Source organism: Drosophila serrata, unplaced genomic scaffold (assembly GCF_035046125.1).
Source record: "Drosophila serrata isolate PLE 108 unplaced genomic scaffold, ASM3504612v1 contig_275, whole genome shotgun sequence".
Taxonomy (NCBI): domain Eukaryota; kingdom Metazoa; phylum Arthropoda; class Insecta; order Diptera; family Drosophilidae; genus Drosophila; species Drosophila serrata.
The window spans coordinates 172,314-198,277 of record NW_028257173.1 but is presented as its reverse complement, the minus strand read 5'-3'; the positions used below and the strand labels follow the sequence as shown (position 1 = coordinate 198,277).

The 25,964-nt window shown below is 35.9% G+C and overlaps 1 protein-coding gene and 4 non-coding genes across 7 annotated transcripts in view; 3 read left to right on the top strand and 2 right to left on the bottom strand.

The window, feature by feature from the left end:
- Positions 1 to 25,964, bottom strand: part of toc (toucan) — a 97,780-nt gene that overhangs the window by 15,078 nt on the left and 56,738 nt on the right. The window contains exons 2-4 of one of the 3 annotated variants that reach the window (XM_086834899.1): positions 21,977 to 22,412; positions 20,259 to 20,396; positions 10,559 to 10,729 (exon numbers count right to left, since the gene is read on the bottom strand). In XM_086834899.1, the coding sequence (XP_086691025.1) occupies positions 10,559 to 10,729; positions 20,259 to 20,396; positions 21,977 to 22,103 (436 nt within the window). In that variant the 5' untranslated portion in view covers positions 22,104 to 22,412. Of the gene's footprint in view, positions 1 to 5,301; positions 7,994 to 10,558; positions 10,730 to 20,258; positions 20,397 to 21,976; positions 22,413 to 25,964 lie in introns of those variants that run through there. The other 2 variants (XM_086834897.1, XM_086834898.1) reach the window with 2 other exon arrangements.
- On the top strand, positions 16,569 to 16,639 carry TRNAG-GCC (transfer RNA glycine (anticodon GCC)). Its single transcript has one exon. It is a non-coding gene; the product is annotated as a tRNA-Gly (tRNA).
- TRNAG-GCC (transfer RNA glycine (anticodon GCC)) lies at positions 16,912 to 16,982 on the top strand. The gene has a single exon. It is a non-coding gene; the product is annotated as a tRNA-Gly (tRNA).
- TRNAG-GCC (transfer RNA glycine (anticodon GCC)) lies at positions 17,471 to 17,541 on the top strand. Its single transcript has one exon. It is a non-coding gene; the product is annotated as a tRNA-Gly (tRNA).
- TRNAG-GCC (transfer RNA glycine (anticodon GCC)) lies at positions 18,162 to 18,232 on the bottom strand. Its single transcript has one exon. It is a non-coding gene; the product is annotated as a tRNA-Gly (tRNA).

Here is a 25,964-nt window from a genome sequence, read left to right as displayed (position 1 = left end):
CCCTAAGCTCTATTATATTGCAAAATCAACAATATCTGTATCTCTCTGTTTGATAGCAAATCCCATGGATACCTTACCGCCAATTCCCTCATCCTCATAATCACAGTTCGTCAATGATTCGTCAATGACTGCTTTGATGACATCCACCTCGGATCCACCTGCTCCTTCTCCTGCTCCATGTCCATGTCCTCCCTGTCCACCCACCGAGTACATTTCCATCATGGTGCTTCCGCTCTATTTGCTTTAATTCTGCACTCGATGGCGGCTTTCAATTAACAGACGCATGGCTGCAATTTTAGTCCCCGAGGCGAGGGGTTAAATCGATTTTAATTGCCGACACTTGGGGACATCGTTAATGATGTTGAGTCGAACCCCCTTTGATTGGGATTTCTATGCTCCACCAATTAGCACTTTTTTCACATTTTTCGCATTGAATTTATTGCCACAAAGTAACGTCAAACACAACCACTGGCGATACGAACGCGCAAACTTCTAAACATAAACTGTTAATGATTTTAATTCAAAATAAAGAGGCGCGCTTCGTTCGTTCGTCGTTGTCGTCTTCGTTTCGATCGTCGATCTTCGTTCGGCGCTACATGGGGGCTACGCATTTGTTGCTAATTGTGGCGCTGATTTCACCATGTGGTGGATTATGGGATCGTGCATAAGGCACAAAGTATGCACAGTAAAAAAATTATACTAACTATATATAGATATAGTTCAAGTAGATATTGTTTATATATATTTTAAAAAGATATTTAAAAGATTAATAAATAAATTTTAGCTAGTTTGAGGTAGTATTGTTACACTTTTTTAGGACTCTTTTCTATATATGAAATGAATTATTACTGAAACGATTAAAAAACAGGAAAGGAAACCCTCATAAGAAATAAATAAAGCAGTCCCAAAAATATTACGTATACGCCCTGGTGTAAATATAATTTGATCATAACTAAGCCAAAAATGCATTAATTTCAATTCGGAAAGCTGTTCTATGTGAATTTTTATTAGGTTAATAAATCTGCATACTCAGTTTAAAATTGAAAAAAAAATTCAAATTATTATACATTTGTAACCCCTTAAAAAATTTTGAAAAAAATTTCAAAAATGTATTTTTTTTACATGGCTAGATGAATTCCTCTTTTAACGCTGATCAAGAATATATATGCTTTATAGGGTCGAATATGATTCCTTCACAGCGTTTCAATTAAAATACCCTTGCAAAGGTATAAAAAGGTTATTTATTTTTTTAATAAAAAGTATTTGTTAGCAACGACTTAAACATTACATTATTTCTTAAATATTAAAGGGTTCAACATATTTATTTCTTGTGCACATTAGATTCCTACGTGCCCGGCATTAATGAACAAAAAAAAAACGTAGAAATGAACAAACTCTAGCCACATAAAAAAAAACTGCGCAATCATGAGACTCTGACGTCACTTAAGTGGGAAAAAGAGAGGGCCATAATTATTACTATACTCATAAATTATATATACATATATACTTGTATTATTCTCAGTGGAGAACTGGCAACAACTGCAGTTGAGGACACACATTGCTCTCAATGAGGGTCACTTAATTGCCTTTGCAGCCGCAAAATGAGCGTACCACGCGGCGTATGATTAACATTTAATTAATTTTTCGTTTCACTTGCACCAAAGCTGAGGGAAAACAATACAACAACAAAAAGAGGGCGAAAAATCGGCAACTCCAGACTGGCGAGTGGCTTCTAATTAATGACCCGATATAAATCAAATTTTAATGCCCCAAAATCATAGCCTGGCAGCAGCTGGCAGTGTCATCGTCGTCGTCTTTAGTCGAGCGTGGGCGCTTTTCTTGCAATGGGTTAAGTCGAGTTAAGTAACCCAAGGGACCGTGGAGTCAACGTGGCCACGGCCCAGTGAACTTGTCAACAAGTGTTAATTGCCCAGCCAGCAATAGCAATAGCAACACCAACAATACAATACAATACAGAGAAAGAAAAACTGCCACTGTGCGTAATTTAATAAAAAACTACGATGGCGATGACATAGTTTCCTTCGTCTGGGGTTTATTATTTTTTTGGTTTTCAAATCGTCACCATTCACGGAGCGTCGCGAAAAGAATCAAGCAAGAAAGTAGGGAAATGGCGTAACGGAGTGACAGGGTAATGGAGGAGAGCCAAGACATAAAGTTATTAAATTTTCCACGCACAAATATTAAATTATAACGCGAAAATGGAAGTTGGACTGCGTGGCGAATTGATGGAAATTTTTCGGCGTTATTAAGAAAAAAAAAAACATAATGAAATATATTGCATGGAAACATATTAATTATAGCACAGGCGAGGCACTAATTTGATAATAATGATTATGACATATGTAATTTATAATTCAGTAATGATTTATAAATTAATTATTGAACAAAACAGTGTTGTTATTAAGTAAATGAAGTTATAAATACAAATGTATTGACAAGGAAGGTTGAAGGATTTATAGAAATAAAAGGATACAAATTGAATAATTATTTAAAATAAGAAAACAAGGGAAACCTTTAAAAAAAAGGTATATATTTCATCTCTCTATAAAATATTCTCAAGAGAAACCTTTAAAATAAATAATATATTTCATTTCTCAATACAAAATTCTTAATGAATGAAATGAAATTTAATTATCATTTCTATTACAATCCTCTATAAATCCACTGCAATCTCTGCCCTAATCTAGCTTTAATTGTCCCCCTAAAACCATTTGAAATCGATTAGTGTTAGACAATTTGCATATACATTTATGTATATCCATTATTCCGTGCAACTGCAACAGGCATATGGCCTTAATGACGAGGGGCTTGACCAATTGGCGATGTTATCTTGGCTAAAAGAAAGCAAGTTCAATGCTTATCTCTGTGGGCCATTAAAAGCCATTGCGCATACGCCCCGTGGCAAACGCTTGACAATTTGGCTGGCGGCCAAAACAACACACACATTTCTCGAGGCCAAAAGCCATTGATCAATCAATTGGCAATGCTCTCTCTCCCTCTAAAGGTTCTCTATGTGTGTGTGTGTGTTGTGGCTTTCCTCCGGCAACAATTGGTTGCGCCTCGCTGGCCAGAAGCCGCCACTTGGCTTTGGACTTGGCTATATAGTTGTGCCTGCACTTGACTCCATTAAAAAACCGGCGGCGGCGGCCTGGAGGCGCATGTGGTCACAGTTTGGTAGCGCCAAAAAGCGCAACAGCACCGTTAATTAACGCAGCCGCTAAGATTTAATTACCGCGGGGCATTTTGGTATATGATTTTCGATTTATAAATTCATTTTCGGGGCATTTCAAAAGCACGCGCAGCAAACAGATGGCGGCACAGTTTGAGCAGCACTGTAAACAAGCCGCGTATAACAGTGGGAAAGGAACTGCGCAGGCGCAGGACCTCCTGCAGCTGTCATATATCTTCCCCCCCGATGAGTGTCAGTGTGTCACAAAGCGAAAAAGTCCATTATGCAATTTTTATGCTTGTCTCCCCAGCAAGACAGAGGGAGATGGCCAGAGAAAGTGCTTACTGTTATTGTTGGGGTAGCACTCACTGATGAGTCATCACTGAAAGGCACTTGGGGGTAGTTATTAGGCAGACAGTCATCTCTTCTTGGCAGAGACTCTAGGAAAACAAATGTCAGAAATTACACGAACCGAGGCGCCTCCGAAAAAAATCAATACTTTGGTCCATGGCCAACAAAAAAATCATCTTGCGGTTGCCACTTTCTTGTTGCGCCTACCAAATTTGGAGGGACATGCGCAGAATTGGGCCTAAACTGTGTTCTGGTAAAAGTGTTAGGACCCCATAAATATTGAATGAACCCAAAAAATGTCTGCCAATCAGTTAAGATAGCAGAAATGGGGCAACATTAGCAGGCTTAAAAAGGGATTAAAAAGTCAAAACAAAGTTGCAAAGAGAAAGTATTGAGAGATAATTGGGTTTAAAATTATCACTTCGGGGTATATGGAGACAAATTATATTTATACAATAAAAAGAAAAATATTACCTAGAAATATTTTATAATGAAACTGTTTAGAAGAGTTCCTCTGTCTAAATAAAAGTCTTTAAAGCCTTAAGTCTTTATTAACCTTAAATAGTATTTTAAATATATTTTATTGAAATGAAAATACACAAAATATATATTCTCTAGTAAATAAGCAATTTAGGTTCTTTCTAGTGAAAAAAAAAAATTAATCGTTGCCTTTTTAAAATATTTTTACTTCATTTATCACTTCTCTAACAACTTTTAAACCTTAAAGAAACCAAAATTTTTGTCAAATCATTTCTTTGTTTTGGTGATCTCACAAATGTCTTAACATCGGAAACCAAACAAATGACTTGGCACATGAAAAATTAAAAACTCCAGCAATTAAGATGTTATTTTATATTTTCCTGGCATTTATTTTTAGCAGCTCAGGCAAAAGGCGAAGCTAAATTTCACAATTAAGCTGAATTAATGAAAAAGCAAAACGAACAAAAAAATCACATTTGCCACGCTTAGCAAAAACTACAAAAAAATAAAATAAAAATCAAGAAACCAAGATGAAAGGCTAACAGAAAAAGAAATTAGAAGAAACAAGCTTGAAAACTGTTGGTTGGAAAAATTGTAACGCCTCGTTTGGCATTAGTTAAGAACATCAGATTGTCCCTATACCATAACCAAGATATAGACGCCGTTATAGACCATCTTTCTTTCCGTGTTGCCTTTGGGTTGTGGGTCATGCCTAAGCAATTTTCGAATTATACAACTCGAGACTCGAAACGATGGGTTTTTGTGTTTGCCTGATTCAGAGATCTCTTCTCTCTTTATCTCATCTCTCTCACTCTCTTGTTAGCCAAATAGCCGCTGGCCAAAATAAAACAATTCCCTCATTGTTCTGCCCAGCGGAGAGTCGCAATTAAATGGGTCACCTAAGATGGTTGAGGTAGATCAGAGTGAAGCTACAGGCAATTAGTAATTGTGCAGAGTAATAAATAAAGTTAAATTTTATGTAAAGATAACTCAGATAATAGATATAGTTCATATTTCTTGGGAAAGTCTTGTAAGAGAAATATGAATGGGAAACTGCTTAAGTTGCAGATGAGAAGCCATAACATTCAGTTGGTTATTAAACAAGAGCAAGAAGTCACATAGTACACATACATATTCAACATTAGCAAGGATACCTCCTTGCTTTCTGTAATATAATTTTCTAGATCTTTTGCTAATCTTTTCCCCTACCTTCTCCACTTTTCTCTCTGTGTATTTGAGATTCTAACAAATTTTGGTAAATTGATTTTCCATCTACTCACCGCCGCTGCGCTTCTTCTCGGCCAGCGAGGACTTTTGCCTGCGCGGTATTCGAAACGAGTTCCACAGAAAGGAAGAACTGGACGGCGTGGAGGATGTCAGCGAGGACTTCAAAGAGCAGGTCCTTTTGCTATATGACCGAAATATGTCCAAATCGCTGCCACCGGAGGAGGATGAGGCTGAGGAAGTCATGGATTTGGTGGTTGTTGGTATACGTGATGTCTTGCCATTGTTATTGTTATTCGGGGCACTGCTGCTATTGTTGTTAAGCATCTTCTTGCCGCTAGAATCGGTATCCGTTGCGGCTACCTTGGATCCTGGTCCTCCTGCTTCTCCTCCAGCTCCTGCTCCTGCTCCTGCACCGGCTGCCTGGGCAAGACCCGCATAGATCTTGGAATGATGATAGCCATACTTTTTGGTCTGCACATTTTTATGATTTTTCAACATCTCCTGGAAATCTTTCCAATCCAGTCCAACCGTCGGTAATGAATACGTGGACGTGGACGCGTTTTTCTTCGCGTTCAAACTTTGCGAAGAGCCATAGAGCTGTGACACCAACTCGTTGATACCCATTTCCGGGGCATGCGCACTGCGAGCACAGCACAGTTGCTCTTAAACTGCCCAAAAACAATATTCTGTTATATACAACGACAGTACACACTGTCCCCACACTGACTGGCAAAAGTATACACCACAAAACACGTCCGACAGTTGGAGAGTTCAGCGCGCAACTAACCAACGAATCTGCAAACAAACAGCAAACTCAATGGATCCGCTCTCGTGAAGCTTCAGTCCCGCTCGCCGGCTTTAACTTTTTAGCTCTGAAACTTCAAACAAATTCAACTCCCGATTGCGACTGCGACGACGACTTTAACCACGGATTACTATACTTTATAGAGCAGCTAAAGCAAGCACCACCGGATCTGCCGATTGCACCAATGGAAATGCAATCGGTCGTCATGAATTTAATCCAAATTCAATTGTGCACATTTGATAAAAACTACAATTTGAATTTTGACTATAGCTATGAAAACGAAAACGAAGGATTATACTAACTCAAAAATACAAATATTTGGCAACAAATACATGGCTAATTGAGGTGGAATTTTTTAAAAGAATATACGAGAGTAAGATTTCCTGATAAAACATTGAAAACCTTCCACCTTTTTTGTATTATTTATAACTTTGCCATCTTCTATTATTATTTATTTAATTCAAATATAAAAGAAAAGCTGCTCCGCCATACATCCAATCCATCCATCTTCTCTTTTTGTTGTGGACTTTGTAATTATGGGGTTATTTCTCTATATATTTTTGTTTTAAATTGTCGCCATGACTTTCGCGTCACAGTTGGCCAACAGCAAGAGTAGTTTTTGGGCCTGGTCATTGACTGACGAGGCTAACTGGCTGTCGTGTATGAGCCAAGTATGCAAAATATAATACAAACAAAAGTAGAGAAAACTTAGGGAATGATTACGGTTGAAAAGAATTCAAAACTGAGCACACACATAGCTCATTAAAAGCCACGCTCCAGTTAGAAGCTCAGGAGCTATAAACTTTATCAAGTCTGAAAAGATCATAATTGTGGCCAGACAAGAAAGTATTTTTATTGAAAAGAATTGACCACATGTAAACCCAAAAAAAGAAACCCACAAAAATTAATTTGGCCAGGAACTGAGATTAAAAGAAATTATCATAACGTGTGCCGGATATTGAATGTAAGCCAAAAAAAAAAAACCGAAAGTTTCAGATTAATAGGAATTGGGGAGAGTTACGTAAAGCCAAAAAAATATATAATACAATTGTTGAATTGAAGAAAGCGGAGGCCAAACTTTATTTCCCTCCACGCGAATTACTTTAAAGAAAATAAATATATACCACCCCATAAATAATGCCGATAAAATTGTATGCATAACTATAGCACCATAAAAAAAACTACATTCTCACGCTTAAATATATTATTCAAAGCCGAAATTACCCAAGCCCTAAGAGCTCACAATTTATGCAATATTTGGCTTCGGTTTTTAGCCAACTTTTGTGTGCAAATTGTAAAACCCACGAAGAAATCCGCATCTTCTCTTCTTGCATAAATTTGTCATGCGAATTAGGTTTTGTGAAATGTTTGCCGACAGTTCAATATAAAAATGTTCATAGCCTAAAAGATGTGTCAGAGGCGGGCTAATTAAGGTTGTTTACTATAAAGAATCTGTCTTAGCAATCATTTTAGATACATTATAAATCAATTAAATACTTTCCCATCGACCACCAATGAAGCAATTTTGTAAATGAACCAAGCTATTTATTTTCTTACAAACAGTTTTTAGGCTTACAAAAGCTAGCCATGTGTGGGCTTCAAATGAATTGCAAATTGTTATGGAAACGTTAACGTACTCAATACTCCAATAGTAGCAATACTATATGATGTATTTTTTTTAACGTTGGTTACGCATGGCAGAAATCCGCCAAAAGAAAAGTAAAAGTATTTCCAAACAAAAGGCAAAAAATAAATAAAATATACTGGAAAGGTGCGTGTTGGGTGTTTGATTTCTCGCGAAGAGGAGGTCGCCAACGGCCATTAACTCTTCTTTTTTCTGCGATGTCAGTACCAATGTGCATCAACAAATTGTAATTTACAAATTGCAAAATGCAAATACAGTTGATTGTTGTTTGCAATGTTTGTTTTTCTAACGCCTGAAGTGTGCCATCGAAGAGGTAGATGAAAAACGCTTGACAATTAATCGGGGTAAAAGCGTGAAAAATGGCCATAAAGAAAAGCGACAACGATAACGACATCGCCGAAATCAATGAACTTGATGGGTGTAGGCCATAAATTAGAGTGAAAACAAGCCAAGTCAGATAATAGCCAGGCCTTTTGGCCACACACTATATGCCACACACATTTAGACACACACCACGAAGGCAAAGTAACCAAAATAGAGTTGGCGTGTGTTTAAAAAAAATTTAAGGTTTGTGGTATACTCTTACAAATATAATACCCTGGATACATAATAAGATATCGGGTTTATATCTTTAAGGAAATAAGAAATATACAAAAGATATGAGTTACAAAAGGCAGTATCAATTACCAACTTTCAACCTTCAAAACGTTTAATTATGTATACAAATTATGTATTAAATTATTATTAAAATTGTCAAAGTATTCATACAACTTTAAAACAAAAATGCAAACGGTAGTTAGTAATACCTTGGTTTAGAAATACCTACAAAGTTGAGCCCAAATTCATATTTCTTTTCCAACTATCTTGAATTTGCATTTCATTTATTTATATATATTTTTATAATACTATTCAGTCATTATTATATTTTTCCTCTCAATATAAATATTAAACAGAATTATTTCCCAATACTAATATAGAGCATTCACTATTCACTTTTAAAACATTTACAACTTTCTCACTGCCTTTTCACATGCGGGCCACAATCACGCACAATCAAAATTAAATGACAACTTAATTGATCGTCTTCCCCCAAAGTGGATGGTGTGAAAGCAATAAATAAAATTCGACAAAATAGACTGAAGCGCGACTCCAAAAATGAGTGTGGGTGAAAACCGATTGCTTAAATCGCAGACTGGTCTGCTATTCCCGCAAATAAATAAAAAATAAACGAAAATGGGAAGAGGCAGGGCAGTCACATTAAAACATTTAACAAACAATTTAACTTCAAATAAGCCAAAGCGATGCAATGTTGGCCAAGAGTGGATGAGGGGGCAGTGTACACCAACGCCCAGAGAGAAATAATGTTAGAGTTACACTGTCTGCAGACTATGAAATACCCAGTGATTATAGATAAAGAATATGGGATACCTAAAAGGTCAATTTTATATAATAATTTAAATAATAAATGCGGTCTTTTTAAGCTTCTATGACCACGAAATGGTGAGGTAAGATTTATACTAAGTACGAGGGAGATTCCTTATGAACTACGGCTTACATACTTGTATTATTTCAAGGCTAAACATGACATTTTAAATGTATATTTTTCTTTAGTTCCCCATTTCCATCATACTCCACAAACACCGAGCATGAAAAACAAGAACAAAAACATCAACAGCAGCACCAACAACTCGTTGAACATCAAAGCAAATTTTGTTAAAGCATCAAGTGAACGCGTTGCGGCATAAACAAGTTGTGACATTTGAGGGTATAGAATATAACACACACTACAGGGCAAAAGGGGTTTCAATTCAACTAAGAGGGGTAATTTCTCGCTGTGTATGTGTGGGGCATAATGTTTATAAGTAAGTAGAACCACCAAGTGTGGGTCATACTCACAATTATGTAAGCAAAAAGCACCAAGTGAGTTTGTGCAAAAACATTGCGAATGTCAGTTGAACTTGGTGACTAAGTTTTAGCCTAACGAAAATAAGTTAGATAAAGACCAACATGTATGGGTAAAGGAAAGTAGATAAAATTGAATTTAGGCTACAAATTTATAGAAAAGATATCTAGGATTTATTAAAGCAAGAATTCATAAGAAATTTCTTCACTTGAAGAGCTTATAATATATGAGAATTGTCCGGGAAAATCCATAAAAAAATATGAATGTAAAAGAATATATATTGCTTGTCCCTAATCTCACGAAAGATTACCATCCTCTAAATCGCATAAGTTCAAATTAGTTGGCCAACTTCTACAGACGAAACCCATAAAGATAATCACTGCACATTAGGTGACATTCCAGTCCAGCCCAAGTTAACTATTTAAGTTTATATAGTATACTTAATATCTATAAATGAATGAAACGCCCACTGCAAAGTAGCAAGTTTGCCATTGAAAACATTTTCGCAGAGGTGTTGTCGGATGAGACCGAGACATAGTTTAGAGAGAATCAGACAAGTGACAACTGTTGGGCAGAGCCTCAACTCGGCTTAGTTAAGTTCCTAATCCCCGAATGGCTAATTAGACGCCTTAATATTAATTACAAAAGTTGTGCAAGTCTTAAGCCTTAGGAGAGCATTTTGCAACCTTTTTTTTCTTGTCCATTGTGCAGAAAATACATTACTTTGGACAGACAAAGAAAACTTTTTTGGCGGCACGTTCCGAAAATAATTAATTCGATTTGAAATAAGCTTGAGTTTCGTATGCTTTCACTTTGGATCTTTGGATCGAAGCAAGACCTCAAGTGGAAATAGGAAATGGATAATGGGGTTACAATCGATTTGAAGTGCTCCAGTTACCAGCAGCTCCCTTCGTTATTAACTCTTATTTTTTGTATTGTGATTTGCTTGACACTTACCCTCGGAGACGGCGGCAATGGAAGTGCTTTTAATAATCGACGTTGATTTAAGTTTGGCTGTTTGTTGTGTCTGCTTAATTGTGGCGGCGGTGGCTTTGGTGGCCGCTCCTTTAATATTATTGTTGCCATTGGTTGGTGTTGAGCCGCCTGAAGCGCCATTCAAACGTTTATCTGCAATGATAACGAGGAAAGTCTTTGGTTAGCCAAGTGTAGATACATTTTCCAGGCATACTTTTAGGCATTTGGGAAAATAAAAGCCATGGAGATAGAGACTCACTGCTGGTATCGCTGCTCTGTTCTTCAGATTGTTTCCTATTCGATTTCTTACGGCCAAAAGAAAAGAAACTACCGCAAACCATTTTGATTGCAGAGATGGTAAAGAAGGACCCAAATTCAAGATCAAAAAGGTACAAATAAGCTTTGAAAAAGAAAACTTACAAATTTTTACAAATTTTATATACACTTTATTTGTTTCGATTTGAAAGGAGCGATAGTTTCTGAAAGTTTTCATTTTCAGTTAGCCAATTGAGTTTTCTAGCAAAGCCTTCTCAGTGGGGTGGAAAATAAATGTTTAATTAAGGTATTGTTTTCGTTTTAGGAAAGGTATAGATTTGCATTTATTATAACTTCAGTCAGAAGATGGCAACGCAGTGAAGATGTCCTATCCGACCATATAAAGTATTTATATTCTGAGAAACGGTTTTTAAATGTAGAGGATCATAAATACTTCAGCAGCAATTAACTATGATCCGTAAGTAGCTATGACCAAGTAAGTAACTATGATCGGTAATTATGTATGATCAGTAATTAAGTATGATCAGTAAGTATCAATGAACAGTAAGCAACTTTGACCAGTAAGTATCTATGTACACTAATAAACAATGACTTGCAACTTTTGTAACAACACATTTCTGAGACTTGGCCAGTAGCAGTCACTTCGTTCCGGGGATGTTAGAACCAGTTGGGAATCATATGATACGATGATATGATAACTATGACCAGTAAGTAACTCTGAAACACTAAGTATCTATGACCAGCAATTAACTCTGAACAGTAAGTATCTTTGATCAATAATTAACTATGATCAGTAAGTATCTATGACCAGTAAGTAACTCTGAACACTAAGTATCTATGACTAGTAATTAACTATGAGCAGTGACTAACTCTGAATCCTAAGTATCTATGACCAGTGAGTAACCATGATTAAGAAGTATCTATAACTAGTTAGTATGTATAATTAGTTACTAACTTTGAACACTAATAAACAATGACTTGCAACTTTTGGAACACAACACATTCCTGAGACTTGGCCGGCAGCAGTCACTTCGTTCCGGGGATGTTAGAACCAGTTGGGAATCATATGATATGATAACTATGACCAGTAAGTAACTCTGAACACTAAGTATCTATGACTAGTAATTAACTCTGAACAGTAAGTATCTATAACCCGTAAGTAACTATGATCAATAAATATCTATGACCATTAATTAACTATGAGCAGTAAGTATAAATGAACGTTAAGTAACTCTGAACAGTAAGTATCTACGAGCAGCAAGTAACTCTGAACAGTAAGTATGTATGATCAGTTACTAACATTTAACACTGATAAACAATGACTTGCAACTTTTGTAACAACACATTTCTGAGACATGGCCGGCAGAAGAGACTTCGTTCCGGGGATGTTATAACAAGTTGGGAATCATATGATATGAAGATTAACTATGAACAATAAGTATCTCTGAGCAGTAATTAACTCTGAACAGTAAGTATTTATGACCAGTTCCTAACTTTTAACACTAATAAACAATGACTTGCAACTTTTGTAACAACACTTCTCTGAGACTTGGCCGGCAGCAGTCACTTCGTTCCGGGGATGTTAGAACCAATTGGGAATCATATGCACAGATGTGCGAGATTTGATTTGGAACAAATTTTAGCTATTGCAATGAAACTATGGAGGTATTCTTGTATATAATTTTACTAGTATATAAGTCGGAGCGTGGCGAATCGGTGGACTATATACATATATACATATATATAGCTGATATAGGAACAATCGGAAAATTTTAGGAAAAAAAATAAAAACTTTTCCAGATTTTAACAGATTTTCATTAAATTTGATATATAGCCATTATATATTAATATAGAATTTTGTGTACAATTTTATGAAAATCGGACAACTATATTATATAGCTGCCATACAAACTATCTTTAAAAATAAAGACAAATGTAAAACTGTAAATATAAAATGTATGGGTGAAAGCAGGCATTACTTTATTGTTTTTTAACCCAAATATAAATAATGTATATTGCATTAATTCCTAGTGATCGGCGTGCCGAAGTTACCTTCCTTTCTAGTTTAGTTTAAACATTTTCATGTATTTCTGTTAAAGCAATAAATCAATAAATCAAATAGAGAATAGATGGCTTGTATATTTTCTTGTTAAGTTTTCTAATTTAATTTCTAACGAACTCTACCAAGCATCCTCTAATATTTTGTGATCTTTGTAGCTTAATTAGGCAAATCTTGAACTAAATTTTATGCATTTTTGTGTAATTTTCTTTTCTTAATTATTCACTGATAAAATATGCGTGCAATCATGGAACCTGGCTGGCTATCAATGAAACGTAAATGCACGATGGCAGGGAGCGCAGGAAAAGAAGTCGGAAAGTCTGAAAGCGGAACGATCGGGTTGGTCGCCCAGCATGTCATAATTTGACCAAATTAATGAAATCAAAAGAAAACCAGTTTCCATATTATTCAGTTTTTATCTTTTTCTTTTTTTTTTATTCGCGGCGGAACAAGGTGCATGCAAGCAGTGGAGAATGCCAAAACAGAAACACCTGTTTTTCACAGAAACAAGAAGAAAAAAGAAAGATAGAGATACAAATATGTGGCAAGTGCGTGAGGCATGCAAGCAGTGCATACTATAAAGCAGTAGAAAAAAGATCATTGATCTCTTAAGTAAAGGTTTTCTCTTATGATTTACTCTTTAGCAACATTTTAAAAAGCTTAGCAACATTGGCTAGGTTTGAACTGCTTGACAACAATGTGAACTGCTTGCTTAAGAAATATGCCTTAAATTTATGGAATCTGCATTTATTTAAAATTTAAAAAAAAATTCTGGCCAGCAAAAAATATAAAAAACAAAATTTCAAATTATTTGTAGGTATCAAATGTACTGGAATTTTATATGTTTAAGCCTAAAACAGTGGATTTTAGTATCAGAATATCACTTTTTATACCCTTGCAGGGTATTATAATTTCAGTCAGAAGTTTGCAACGCAGTGAAGGAGGCACCTCCGACCATATAAAGTATATATATTCTTGATCAGGATCAACAGCCGAGTCGATCTAGCCATGTCCGTCTGTCCGTCTGTCCGTCTGTCCTTCTGTCCGTCTGTCCGTCTGTCCGTCTGTCCGTCTGTCCGTTTCTACGCAAACTAGTCTCTCAGTTTTGAAGCTATCTGAATGAAACTTTGCAGTTAGCCTTCTATATACTCTCACTCATATATATGTCGGAACGGGCCGGATCGGACGACTATATCATATAGCTGCCATAGGAATGATCGGATAATTTTTACAAAAAAAATTATAACAATTTCAGTTTTCAACAGAATTTGATCAAATTTAAGATATAGCCATTTTACTATACTCTACAATTTTGTATAAAATTTAATGAAAATCGGACAACTATATCATATAGCTCCCATAGGAACAATCGAGAAATTAAGACAATTAAAAATTATAACATTTTCAGTTTTCAACACATTTTCATCAAATTTAAGGTATAACCATTTTATATCAGTCTTAAATTTTGTGTAAAATTTTATTAAAATCGGACGACTATATTATATAGGTGCCATACAAACGATTGTTAGATGTGGAAAAAAATGCAAATGACTGTAAAACTGCAAATATAATATGTAAAGGTGAATGAAATGAAAGCAGGTATTACTTCATTGTTTTTTAACACAAATAAATATAATTTATATTGTTGGGATTCCAAGTCATAGAAGTTCTATCTGCAAGGGTATATAAACTTCGGCGTGCCGAAGTTAGCTTCCTTTCTTGTTAAGCTTAAATTTCTTGATTTAAGTTAGATTTTCCTGCTTATATTTAATTTTAAAACAGTTTCTAAGATATTTTGTGTTAATATATATTGTAAAGAACTATAGATTGTTGTTTGCTTGTATGGGTATTCTAATTTTAGTTAGGTTAAAACGCTGTGAAGGAGTCATTTTCGACCCTATAAATCTTATATATTCTTGATCAGGATCAATAGGAGAACCATGTTCGATAAAAAAAAATACATTTTCAAAATTTTTAAAATTTTATAAATTTTATTTAACATCGTTAAAATGTAAAAAAATTGAGAAAATTTGTATTTTTTTACATTTTAATTTAACTATGCAAATTTATTAACCTAACCAAAACTAACATTGGAAAGTTTTCCGAATTAAAATTAATGCTTTTTTGGCGTAGTTATGATTTTTTTAAACTTTTATTTGTCGCAAAAATAGTCATATAAAAATATTAATAAATGTTTAATTGAAGAATGCGAATCGATTTCCGTTTCGATCCCATAATTAAATTGCAAACTGCAAAAGTATATAAACTTCGGCTTTTCGAAGTCGTTTTCCTTTCTTGTTTTGGTTTCTTTAAGCCTAGAATCAGACTAATTAACCCAAGTCCTAAAAGAAAGACATCTTAGAAATGTACTTACATTTAACATTGATAAATGCAAGTGTTCTGAAATTCTTTAGAAATTCTTTAACTCTTGTTAGCTTAAGAGATACAACTCTCACAAACAACCACTCTCAACACTCTTGAAGTTCTTACTCTCTTTTCTTGCATACGAATCAGATACAGATACAGATACAGGTTTCCTTGAATAATTAGCATAATTTGCTTCTTTTGTTTTCCGCAGCTCAGAGGCTGCACACCACGAGCTATGTATGTACATAGATATATGTATATATATGTCTCTGTGCCCGTTGTCCACTGCTGACCTCATGGCCACTTGGAGAACCCGTATCTCCCTTGTGCTCGCATCCCAATATTGTTTAAAGGTAATTTGCGAGCACTCGCTCTGCAGCTCGTGCTGTTGAGATCATGAGCCCGGTTGTCACCGCTGCCTGGCTTTCAATATAAACCGCAAAAAAGAAGCAATAAAACAAAACAACAGAGAACTGGAGAAAAAAAAACAACTAAACAAAACAGCGCCAGAAGCCATAAATGGCTAGTACAAGTCTAGGCGGCAAAAAAACCCGGCAAGTACAAACAATGAATTTGTGCCGGCCCAAAAAAGAGTTTACAATGCCGCGAATGCCAATGTCAACCACTGACACACACACACACACTGGCTATGAACTTCAAAAATGAGACAGGGATGGGCGCAACGCCAATCAATCGGAGCATAAAGAACTCTCTGGGCGGTCAGGGATCTACTTCGATCCCCCTCGTTTAAATGACTTTAAATGGATTTACCCACGCTTGGACCAATCGACAAGCAATTACCATGCCAAGCAACCGGATTTCTTGGCTTAATCCGTTCAGGTTCGAGTTCGAACTCCTCCGCATATCCAAAAGATACTCGCACTAAGAGAGGTGCGAAAGTGCCGACGACTCAATCGATCTTGCGCAATTATGCCAATAATCATTTAGGTGTTTTTTGGTTTTGTTTTTTCCTTTTGGCCAACTCGACGAGTGAAGCGCCAGGTAGGCGATATGCGTAGGCATATTGCAAGCACGTTTGCCCCACCGAGTTGGCCACTGGAATACTGAGGAGATTTGCGATTAAAAGCGATCAAATTAAATGGAATTAGGCTTCACGATGGGTGTGCTATGGACAACGAACTTGCATAATAATATATAAGTTTTATTTATCAGTAAATACAAGAAATGAAGGAAGATTTATGTACAGAACAAAATGATAATAGCCACAAAGGGTGATTTTATAGAACTATCTTTACTTATACGGCGTTTTGAAAACGTAGAATCACCAAAGCATCGGTGGTTCAGTGGTAGAATGCTCGCCTGCCACGCGGGCGGCCCGGGTTCGATTCCCGGCCGATGCAGAATAATATTTTTTTTATTTTATTTTGAAGGTATTTAAATATAAATTGAATATTTTTTATATTTATTAAAAGTTTTATGGTAGATTCAACAATTTGCTAAACAGAAAAGTGCATACATATTTTATTTGCTGAGAAACTTTTATCTCAAAGCTTAGAGCAAAGCATTTAAAATCCGGTTTTGCCAACTTTTCGTGGAGTTTTCGCAGAGATGTGGCAAATTTTCATTGGCAAAAAGGAAAATTTCAGGTAAGAAAATACCAATTTTCGCATAAGCATCGGTGGTTCAGTGGTAGAATGCTCGCCTGCCACGCGGGCGGCCCGGGTTCGATTCCCGGCCGATGCAATATAATATTTTCTTTTTTTTTTTTGGTATTTAATATTTTTTAATTCTTATTTAAGTTGTTATAATTGGAATGCGAATATACATCATACATCCAAACGCAAGCCAATGATTTAATGTATTTTTTTAGAAGCTAACTTTTGAAGAGAAAATAAACGAAGAGAAGAAAAGGCCACACAGATTCAACATATGAAAATACAATTGTTTACTTCATTACCTCACAATAGTACATTTAATATGCATGTAAGTCAGATTTAGTTGCAGTTTTAAGCATTTTTAAACGGTTTAAAACCCGTAACGAGTCTCTAGTTTGTACTATTTTCTCTAAACTATTTTGTAGCATCGGTGGTTCAATGGTAGAATGCCCGCCTCCCACGCGGCCGATGCAAGGCTAGGGTTTTTTTTAAAACCAAAGTGTAAATATATTTTTTAAGTCTCTAAAACATAATCTTAATTTAAAGAATGATCATTTTGATGACATCATATAAAAAGCATCGGTGGTTCAGTGGTAGAATGCTCGCCTGCCACGCGGGCGGCCCGGGTTCGATTCCCGGCCGATGCAAAAGCACCTTTTTTTTATTATTAATAATAATAATTTTCCCTCGTTTTGATTAATCTGCGGCGGCATTAAGTGAACGAGATGGCGCGCATGTTGACGAAATAAATCTTAATTAGTACAAGAAATTCCAGCCGGTGAGCGTGAGCTTGTTTTTCCTCCGTTGAATATGCAAAACACGTTTCACCAACAGTTTTTCTTGCTCGTGTTTTCCCCCCGTGGCTCAATGTGAAAATAGCTCGATAAGCATGCGCGCTCTGGCATTCACAGTGATCACAAACCATCGAAGGCGGGGTTTTAAAGTAATGCTAAATTAGACTCTTTTTGCTGGTTACTTTATAAATAGAATGCCTGCAGAAGGAATTCAGCGGAGGAGGCGGCATTCTCTTAGCGACTTGCAGAGAGCTCTGCGACATTACGAGCAATTTAGCAACATCTCCTCTTTCTCGGAGGGCGAAAAAAACACAATGAATTTCCCTATTAAGGCTAATTTATGCAGGGGCTTGCAAACATTTGCATGACCCAGGCACGACCGTAAACAAAATAATGAAACAAACGCACACTCACAGAAAAAAACAAGAAGAAACCGAAAGAAATGCGGGGAAAAAATAAAATAAAACAAAGTTTGCATCGGCCGGGAATCGAACCCGGGCCGCCCGCGTGGCAGGCGAGCATTCTACCACTGAACCACCGATGCTTTTGGTAGCTTCGGGCAGAATATTCCACATGAAATTGGCAACAATCAATAGTACTATGATTTATGGATTTATAGAGTTTGCTGCCTTTGGTTGTCCCACTTTCGTGGCAACATTAGTTGTGGCAATTTATGGGGTCAACGAATTTCGAAGCATATACAACAATAGTGCTTTTGCTATGTTATATATAAAGCAGATAATAATGAAGGCTTTGCCGTTTGGATTTCATTAATTGAACATGTGGCAACAGATTAATTTAATTAAAATGCTGGGCAACATGTGAATTATGCTAAAAAACACTTATTGTTCATTTTGAGAAACTTTCAAGTGATGAAAGATGAAATAATTAGGAAGTCTTAGGATAGTTCTAGAAATCTTTTTTGGGTCTTGGTTGTAGTTTCTAAATTTATATATAGAAAATTAGCACTAAACTAGGAGAAGTATGTTTACAAATCTAGAAAATGAATTCAGGTTTGTTTATAAATGATATTTCAATATTAGATATTTCTTTCTTCTGACTTTAATTCAGTAAATTATGTTTTAGGTAAGCTTTTCTTAAATTCCTAACCCTAGCACCTCTTAAAAAAATGTAATTATTTAACATTTTACATATTCCTTAACCTTATTTGATTTCCTTTGAAAATCTCCATAAAATCAATGAAGCAATCAGTGCCTTTAGGCATTTTCCACAGAACCGATTACCACATTCGCTCCAACTTGATGGGGACAGATGACTCACTGAAAGTGACTCAACGAGGTCGAATTTGCGAACAAAAAATAAGAAATCCCCTGGCACAAGGAGTCTGGGGCATGCTGCGTGGACTCCAAAGCCCAAAAAGACATAATGTCACCTCGCCAGCTGTTGGCTTATTGCAGCTGGCACAGATTTTGCTGGATTTTCCTAGCTAAACTGTGGGAACGGAGCGGTAAATTATTTCCCTCTATTTTTTTTTTGTTTTCCTCAAACTGCGAATAGCGGACACTGGAAGCTAAGATACCGCCCTCAATTGAAATATAGCAACTTCATGGCTGGACCAGACAATATATACGACACTTTTATGGCAAAAAGAAGGGAGGAGAAGGTGAGGCCAGGTGAACTGGCCAAGATTCAGCAATTCATTGAGGGTAAAACCAGTTGAGTATTCTTCACCTGAGCGATGATTTCGCATTTAACAGGGAGCAGCAACTCTTTCAAGTTTATGGCGAAAGGGACGGACAAGGGCGATTCTTGACAAAAGTTGACACCTTTCAAGAGGAATTTCAAAGAAGCTGCAAAAAGTCAAACGGTGTGCAAGAAAAGTGTCCAAGTTTTGACGATGAGTTTTAATGAGGGAAGTCAATCAAGATTTGTTTTGGTCTGGTAAGTAGAAGATACATTATTATAGTGCGAAAGTGTGGGAAACATTGTAATAGTTTTGTAGATTAATTAGGGTAAAAATTGCAGATAGTTTTGTAGATTAACGAATAAAAGAGTTAGGGTTTTTACTAATGAACTAATTAAGGGATATGTTATTTCTTTTTTTAAGAATTAAAAATGTATAGAAATAAACATTTATAGAATAAATAGAGATGTCTGAAATCCAAAATCAATACCTAGTTTTATTTAATGTAACTTGAAAATGTCTCTTAGAGACAGCAAATAATGTAAAGAGCATACTTCTTCAACATATTTTTTCGATTTCACTAACTTCTTGCCAGTTTTATTTCCATCACTAGAGGGTATTAAATAATTGTTTTCATATTTTATGTCAGCTTAAATTAATTTAAAATGTATTTAAAAGTATGCAGTGAGGGCTTAGAAGAAATTTATCAGCACACATAGGCTAAGTTTCAAGATCTTCTCTCTTAAATCAGTTAACATTTATATGACACACCTCCGTAAATATTAAAAATAAATTCTCGATATGACACACCCCTGTAAATATTTAATAACTTCACACCTGAAAAAAAAATGTAAATAAATAAATGGCTTAAACTATTAAGCTTTCAACATTAATAATTTTGTTGTGGCAAAATTTCTTCACTTACGGATTGTTGTGGTCGTGGACGTGGTTAATGATTTGTTACGCGTGGATTGTCCCTTGGCCGTCTGTTGTGTTTTTGGTGGCGGACCCAGATCCGTTGGCGATATGCTCAGATTGCGCACATCCCGCTTTTTGGCAGCTCCTGCAAAAGATACAAAAAACGAGACGAGGTGTGAAATGAGTGTACTTTGTCGCCTCCCCAACACACAAACACACACAATCGATATATGAGATGTCGATGGGATAATTTATGCGGGAACACGTTGCCATCCATTGCAAAAGTTTTAAAGTGTCTGAGAGTTTGTTGCTTGCCCATTTAATAACTCAAAATACTTGAGAGCAAAAGCATCGCTCACACTCTTCAATTTTCATAAATGATTTTCTTCTGCCATCAGCAGGGGGTCCCTTTATTTTTTATAATTTTTTGTTGTTTTCGAAGGGGTGCGCTATTTGCATTTCAACGTTTTGTGGACTAAAACAAAAAAACGTTTCCATAATTGAAGTGTCTGCTCCCAAGATGTAAGTATACAAATAAAAGGGTGAAATTATATTATGCCAGTGCATGCCTCCATTAATACACAACGGGAAACTCTTATTTTCCACATGAAAGAAAATCGAAATGTGAATGGGAGAGCTGCTTAATTCATAGTTTTTGAAGTGTACTTTTCTAAGAACTAAAGAACAACTAAATTGTGCAACAAATACAACTTCAAATACAGAGAATTTTAAAGTATGTTTATATTATATTTGTAACTAAGCCGGAAATAGTTTTATCTCTAGATTCTTTTAGGTTAAAGATATATTAATTTTACAATACTATCTGGTATTTATAGAGAAAGCCTTTCGAATAACTATCTTTATAAGATCTCCCTCTTTAAAGTTGAAAATTTTCCATAGATTATCTTTAAAAGCTAATCTAATTTTTCCACAATCAACTGGCATCTGAACCTTCTTTTGGCAATCAATCATATTTTATGCTCTTTTGCCGGCCTCTAATCAACTTCGATTCACCTTAACTTGGGGGCTGCCTTAACGACCCTTTATTGTCTGTTTTCATCGACTTGGGCTTGGTTTCGACCATCTTCAGCTTTTAGTTGGCCCAACTTGGCACTTGTTAGCCACCACCAGTATTTTGTGGCTGCTTTTGCTAGGGCCTTGGCCAGGTAATCAACAAAGTTGGCTGGGAAAAAATGCATTTCCGACTTGACCACAAAAGCGGTGGCAGGCAGTAACAGCAGCTGCTATTCCCCGGACAACGTAATAAATTTTATTTTTAGCCGTTGGCTAATTGTACTGGACATGGACATGGAAATAAAAGTTGCATGTGCGCGGCGGCTTAAACCAAATGAAAAAGTTGTAGAGAGAAGAGCCATTGCACTGCGTCACGTAATCCTTTTGTGTCCCGGCTTATCGGGAATGATAAGCCGCAGACAGTAGTTGGAATTTGTGAAATGTTATGGGATTAGAATTTAGTTTCAGTTTTACAATGTCAAAAAATAGTATAAATGTGCTAATGAGAGTTTTAAGCTTTAAACCTTTTAGTTATACAGGTAAAAATAATCAAAATGCATTTATTGAGCAACTTCTTCACATATTTATTTCGTTTTGCTTGGCTTATGCAACCCTTCAAGTTAATGCTTTCCTGGCAATGTGAGCTCAGCCCCATTACAAGTTGCCTCATTAGCATTTACCTGTAACTCTCCTCTCATAACCGAAACTCACCTTTCGTAAAGCCTTTGGAGGCACGCTTGCCAAAGCTGCCAAAGCGTTCCCTCTCGATCACCTGAGTGTGGATATAACGCTCGGAATATGAACGCGACAGTTTCTCCTTGGAACTGTGGGCACCCATTTTGCGATTTTTCTTTACTTTTTTGCCTTATTTAATACACGTAAGAGTGAGTTTTCCTGCACGGATGCAGGTCTGATCGATATCACGATTTGAAATTTCACTTTCACAGGCTTAAACTACACACCCGCGCACAATCTCCAGACGTCGGTGAATTTAATTTGATGTTGTCGCTGACAATTGCCGCTTGAATGCATTTTGCTTTGTTTGCTTTTTATTTTTATTTATGTATATAGTTATTTTTTTGCTCTATGATTACCACAAGGTTGTCATTTGATTGGTTTTTTATAAATACACTCCATATATACTTTCCTGCAGTTGACATTGAATAGATTTATAATGGTTAGATTTAATTGCCATTCACTACAGAGGTGCCCATTAGCCAATTCAATTAGCCGCCTCATTAAAGCCTGACTCGCATAAAAAGTCTTCGTTTTTTTTTGCTCTCCCGCCCACAACTTTAATTAAATTATTTTTAATGGCGCCATCCATGGGATGCTCCAATTTTATGGCATTTTCCACATACTCACTGAGGGAAAAGGCATTCAAAGAATCGCATTAAAATACGAATAAAAAAAACAAACGTGGGGTATTAAAAGTTTTTTTTGACGGTGCCAACAACCAACCTAGACACAGAAATCCGAAATAGACAAATACTTAATCGCTGAGACATGAAAACTATTTTATATTTAATTGAGCGTAAGGCTCTAGTGCAAGTATTTATTATTATACTCTTCCAGAGGTTGTTTTCACTATGTACGAGGAGATAAGAAAGTGATTTATAAAGAGAATAAAATATATACATATGCCAAAGGGAGAAAGTATTTAAAGATATATTATAAAGTAAACATGTGTTGAACGTATAGAATCTAAATATTATCTACCAAAGATATTGGCTACAAAAAAAAAGCAAACAAAATTTGAATATATACAATTTAAAAGTTGTATTACTCTAAATTTAATAGTGTAAAATATACACAGTAAATGCTGAGAAACTGGTGAACTATTATTCATCTTAAAATCATACCAAAATTCTCATAAAATCAATAACAATTTCCATATATTTTACCTCCAAAAAATAATTATTAACAATTACAAACTACTTATTATTTGTCACCTAGGGTATTAGAAAATTAGATATACACAAAAACCCAGCTAAATGTGTAATTTGCTTATTTCTTAAATGCCAAAATAAATGCTCCTTCTAGTTGGAATTTCGCAATGAGAATGATTAATGGTCCGAAAAATAGAAGACGCTTTCCTATGCGACAAAGCGACCCCAATTTTCCCCAGTTTTTCCCCAATTTGTTGTCTTCTCTTTTCCACTGCGGATTCCAAGCAAAGAAGAGCAGCAGGTGCAGCATGAACGACTAGGAAACTATTGCAACACAATCCAAATAAATCTTCAAGTGAGGAGGAGGAAAAAATGTTTGCATTTCTCCTACTCTTTTGCACGGTGAGTTGCTGACAGGTTTGAATGTCATCATAAACTTAACAAAGGCGAGCCAAAAAAGAAACCCAAACCGAAATGAGCTGACAAATTGCACGCTATGATTTGTGGCAGAGCATTTGAATGTGGAGCAACGACATAGAAAACTGGCAAACTGGCTTACAAAATAACAAAAAACAAAAAATCCAAACAAACAAAATGAAAATGAGTGGAAGACACACGTGTCCCAGTGGTTTGAGTAAAAGGGAAATTTATGCTGGCACAGTGGTTAATATAAAGTGGATTTTTGAAGGGATTACTGATATGTGTATGGGTTTTAAATAAATCAAAAGGAGTAATGTTGAAATATATAATAATTTTAAAAGAAGTGTTGGTCAGGGAAAAAGGAAGAAGTAATATTCGATAGTATTAATTGATCACAAGCATTCTCCTGCTCACTATCTTCTACAAATAGTATATTATTGCTATTTCTAAATAATTTTGAACTATAACTTTTCCCAAAACCAAGTATACCCATTTTCCATCTGGGATCCCTGGTCAGTCACAGAATTTGCTCCATTTGGCAGACGAAGCACAACCCCATTGCTATGAATAGCATCGGCGCCCTCTTTAGTTCTTTAGTTTTGTCTCAGGCCTGCAAATGTCAATCTAACCTGGCCACCGACTATAATTAGCCCCCCCGAAATGCAACACACAAAAAAGGTGTCAAATGTTCACTCCGCGGCAAATAGGAATTTTCATATCCATTCGATTTTATTGTTAGCTCTAAATTTAGTCGATTGGAAATATTTCTGGAGGGGAGCATAATTCACATGACTTGGCACAGGGATTCAATACCGAATGTCAAATGCCTCAAATGCCGGAAGTTTTCCACGACAATAAATGTGAAACGGAAGTGGTGGGATAGTCCTCAAGGGCAACCTCGATTTATTGTGATATTTATAAAGTTTTTTTAGTTAATGGAGTTTTTTTCTTCTTGTCATCTGGGAATGACAGCTGACGAACGTAAAGTTTTGCCAATTCCTGGGGGCTCTCTTATATTTAATATGCAAAAATTGAATATGACTTTCAATTAAAAGTTGGCCGATGCCGCCGTTAACTTTGCCTCGTGTGGGTGGTTTTTTGCATTTTTCATTGGCAAGCGCTTTTCCAAGGAGGAGGCGGGGGAAACCCCAGGTGGCTGAAAAACGGCGGAAGCTGGAAAAGCAATTAATCGCTGGCGCAGGAGAGTTCGGAAGGAACTTTCCAGCCACGACATCAGAAAGGCGGAGGAGGCGAGCATAAATTTGCATAATTTAAGAGAGGCAAGTGCAACGTCAATTGTTGGTATGAAATATGGCAATGAAACAAGATTAAAGAGTAAATCAAAAACATATTTAAGTAAATTCTGTTTGAGCTGATTGTGGTTTAAATTTAATTTTGTAATTTACAGAAGTAAATCTGTGAAAATATGTTGATATGAGAATGTTTTTCTATATAACAAAGTACAGTTTAAATATATATAAAACATATTAACTATGAGCAGTAAGTATGAACATGAACATTAAGTATCTATGATCAGTGAATAACTCTAAACACTAAGTATCTATGACCAGTAAGTATCTATAACCAGTAAGTAACTATGAAAAGTAAGTATGTATGATCAGTTACTAACTTTAAACACTAATAAACAATGACTTGCAACTTTTGTAACAACACATTTCTGAGACTTGGCCGGCAGAAGTCACTTCGTTTCGGGAATGTTAGAACCAGTTGGGAATCATAATAACTATGATTAGCAATTAACTATTAGCAGTAAGTACTTATGAGCAATAAGTAACTCTGAACAATGAGTATCTATAACCAGTAATTAACTCTGAACAGTAAGTATATCTGACCCGTAAGTAACTATGATCAATAAATATCTATGACCAGAAATTAACTATGAGCAGTGAGTAACTCTGAATAGTAAGTATATATGACCAGTAAGTATATATAACCAGTAAGTAGCTATGATAAGTAAGTATCTATGACCAGTAAGTAACTATGAGCAGTGAGTAACTCTGAACACTAAGTATCTATATCCGGTAAGTATCTATGACCAGTAAGTTGTAAGATCAGTTACTAACTTTGAACACTAATTAAAAATGACTTGCAACTTTTGTAACAACACATTTCTGAGACTTGGCCGGCAGCAGCCACTTCGTTCCGGGGAGGTTAGAACCAGTTGGGAATCATATGCCCAGATGCGCGAGATTTGTTTGGGAACAAAATTATGCCTTTTCAATGAAATTATGGAGTTATTCTTCAATAAAATTTTACTAGTATATAAGTCGGGGCGTGGCGAATCGGTGAGCTATATAGATACATATATATAGCTGCCATAGGAACGATCGGAAAATTTTAGGAAAAAGAATTATAACTTTTCTAGATTT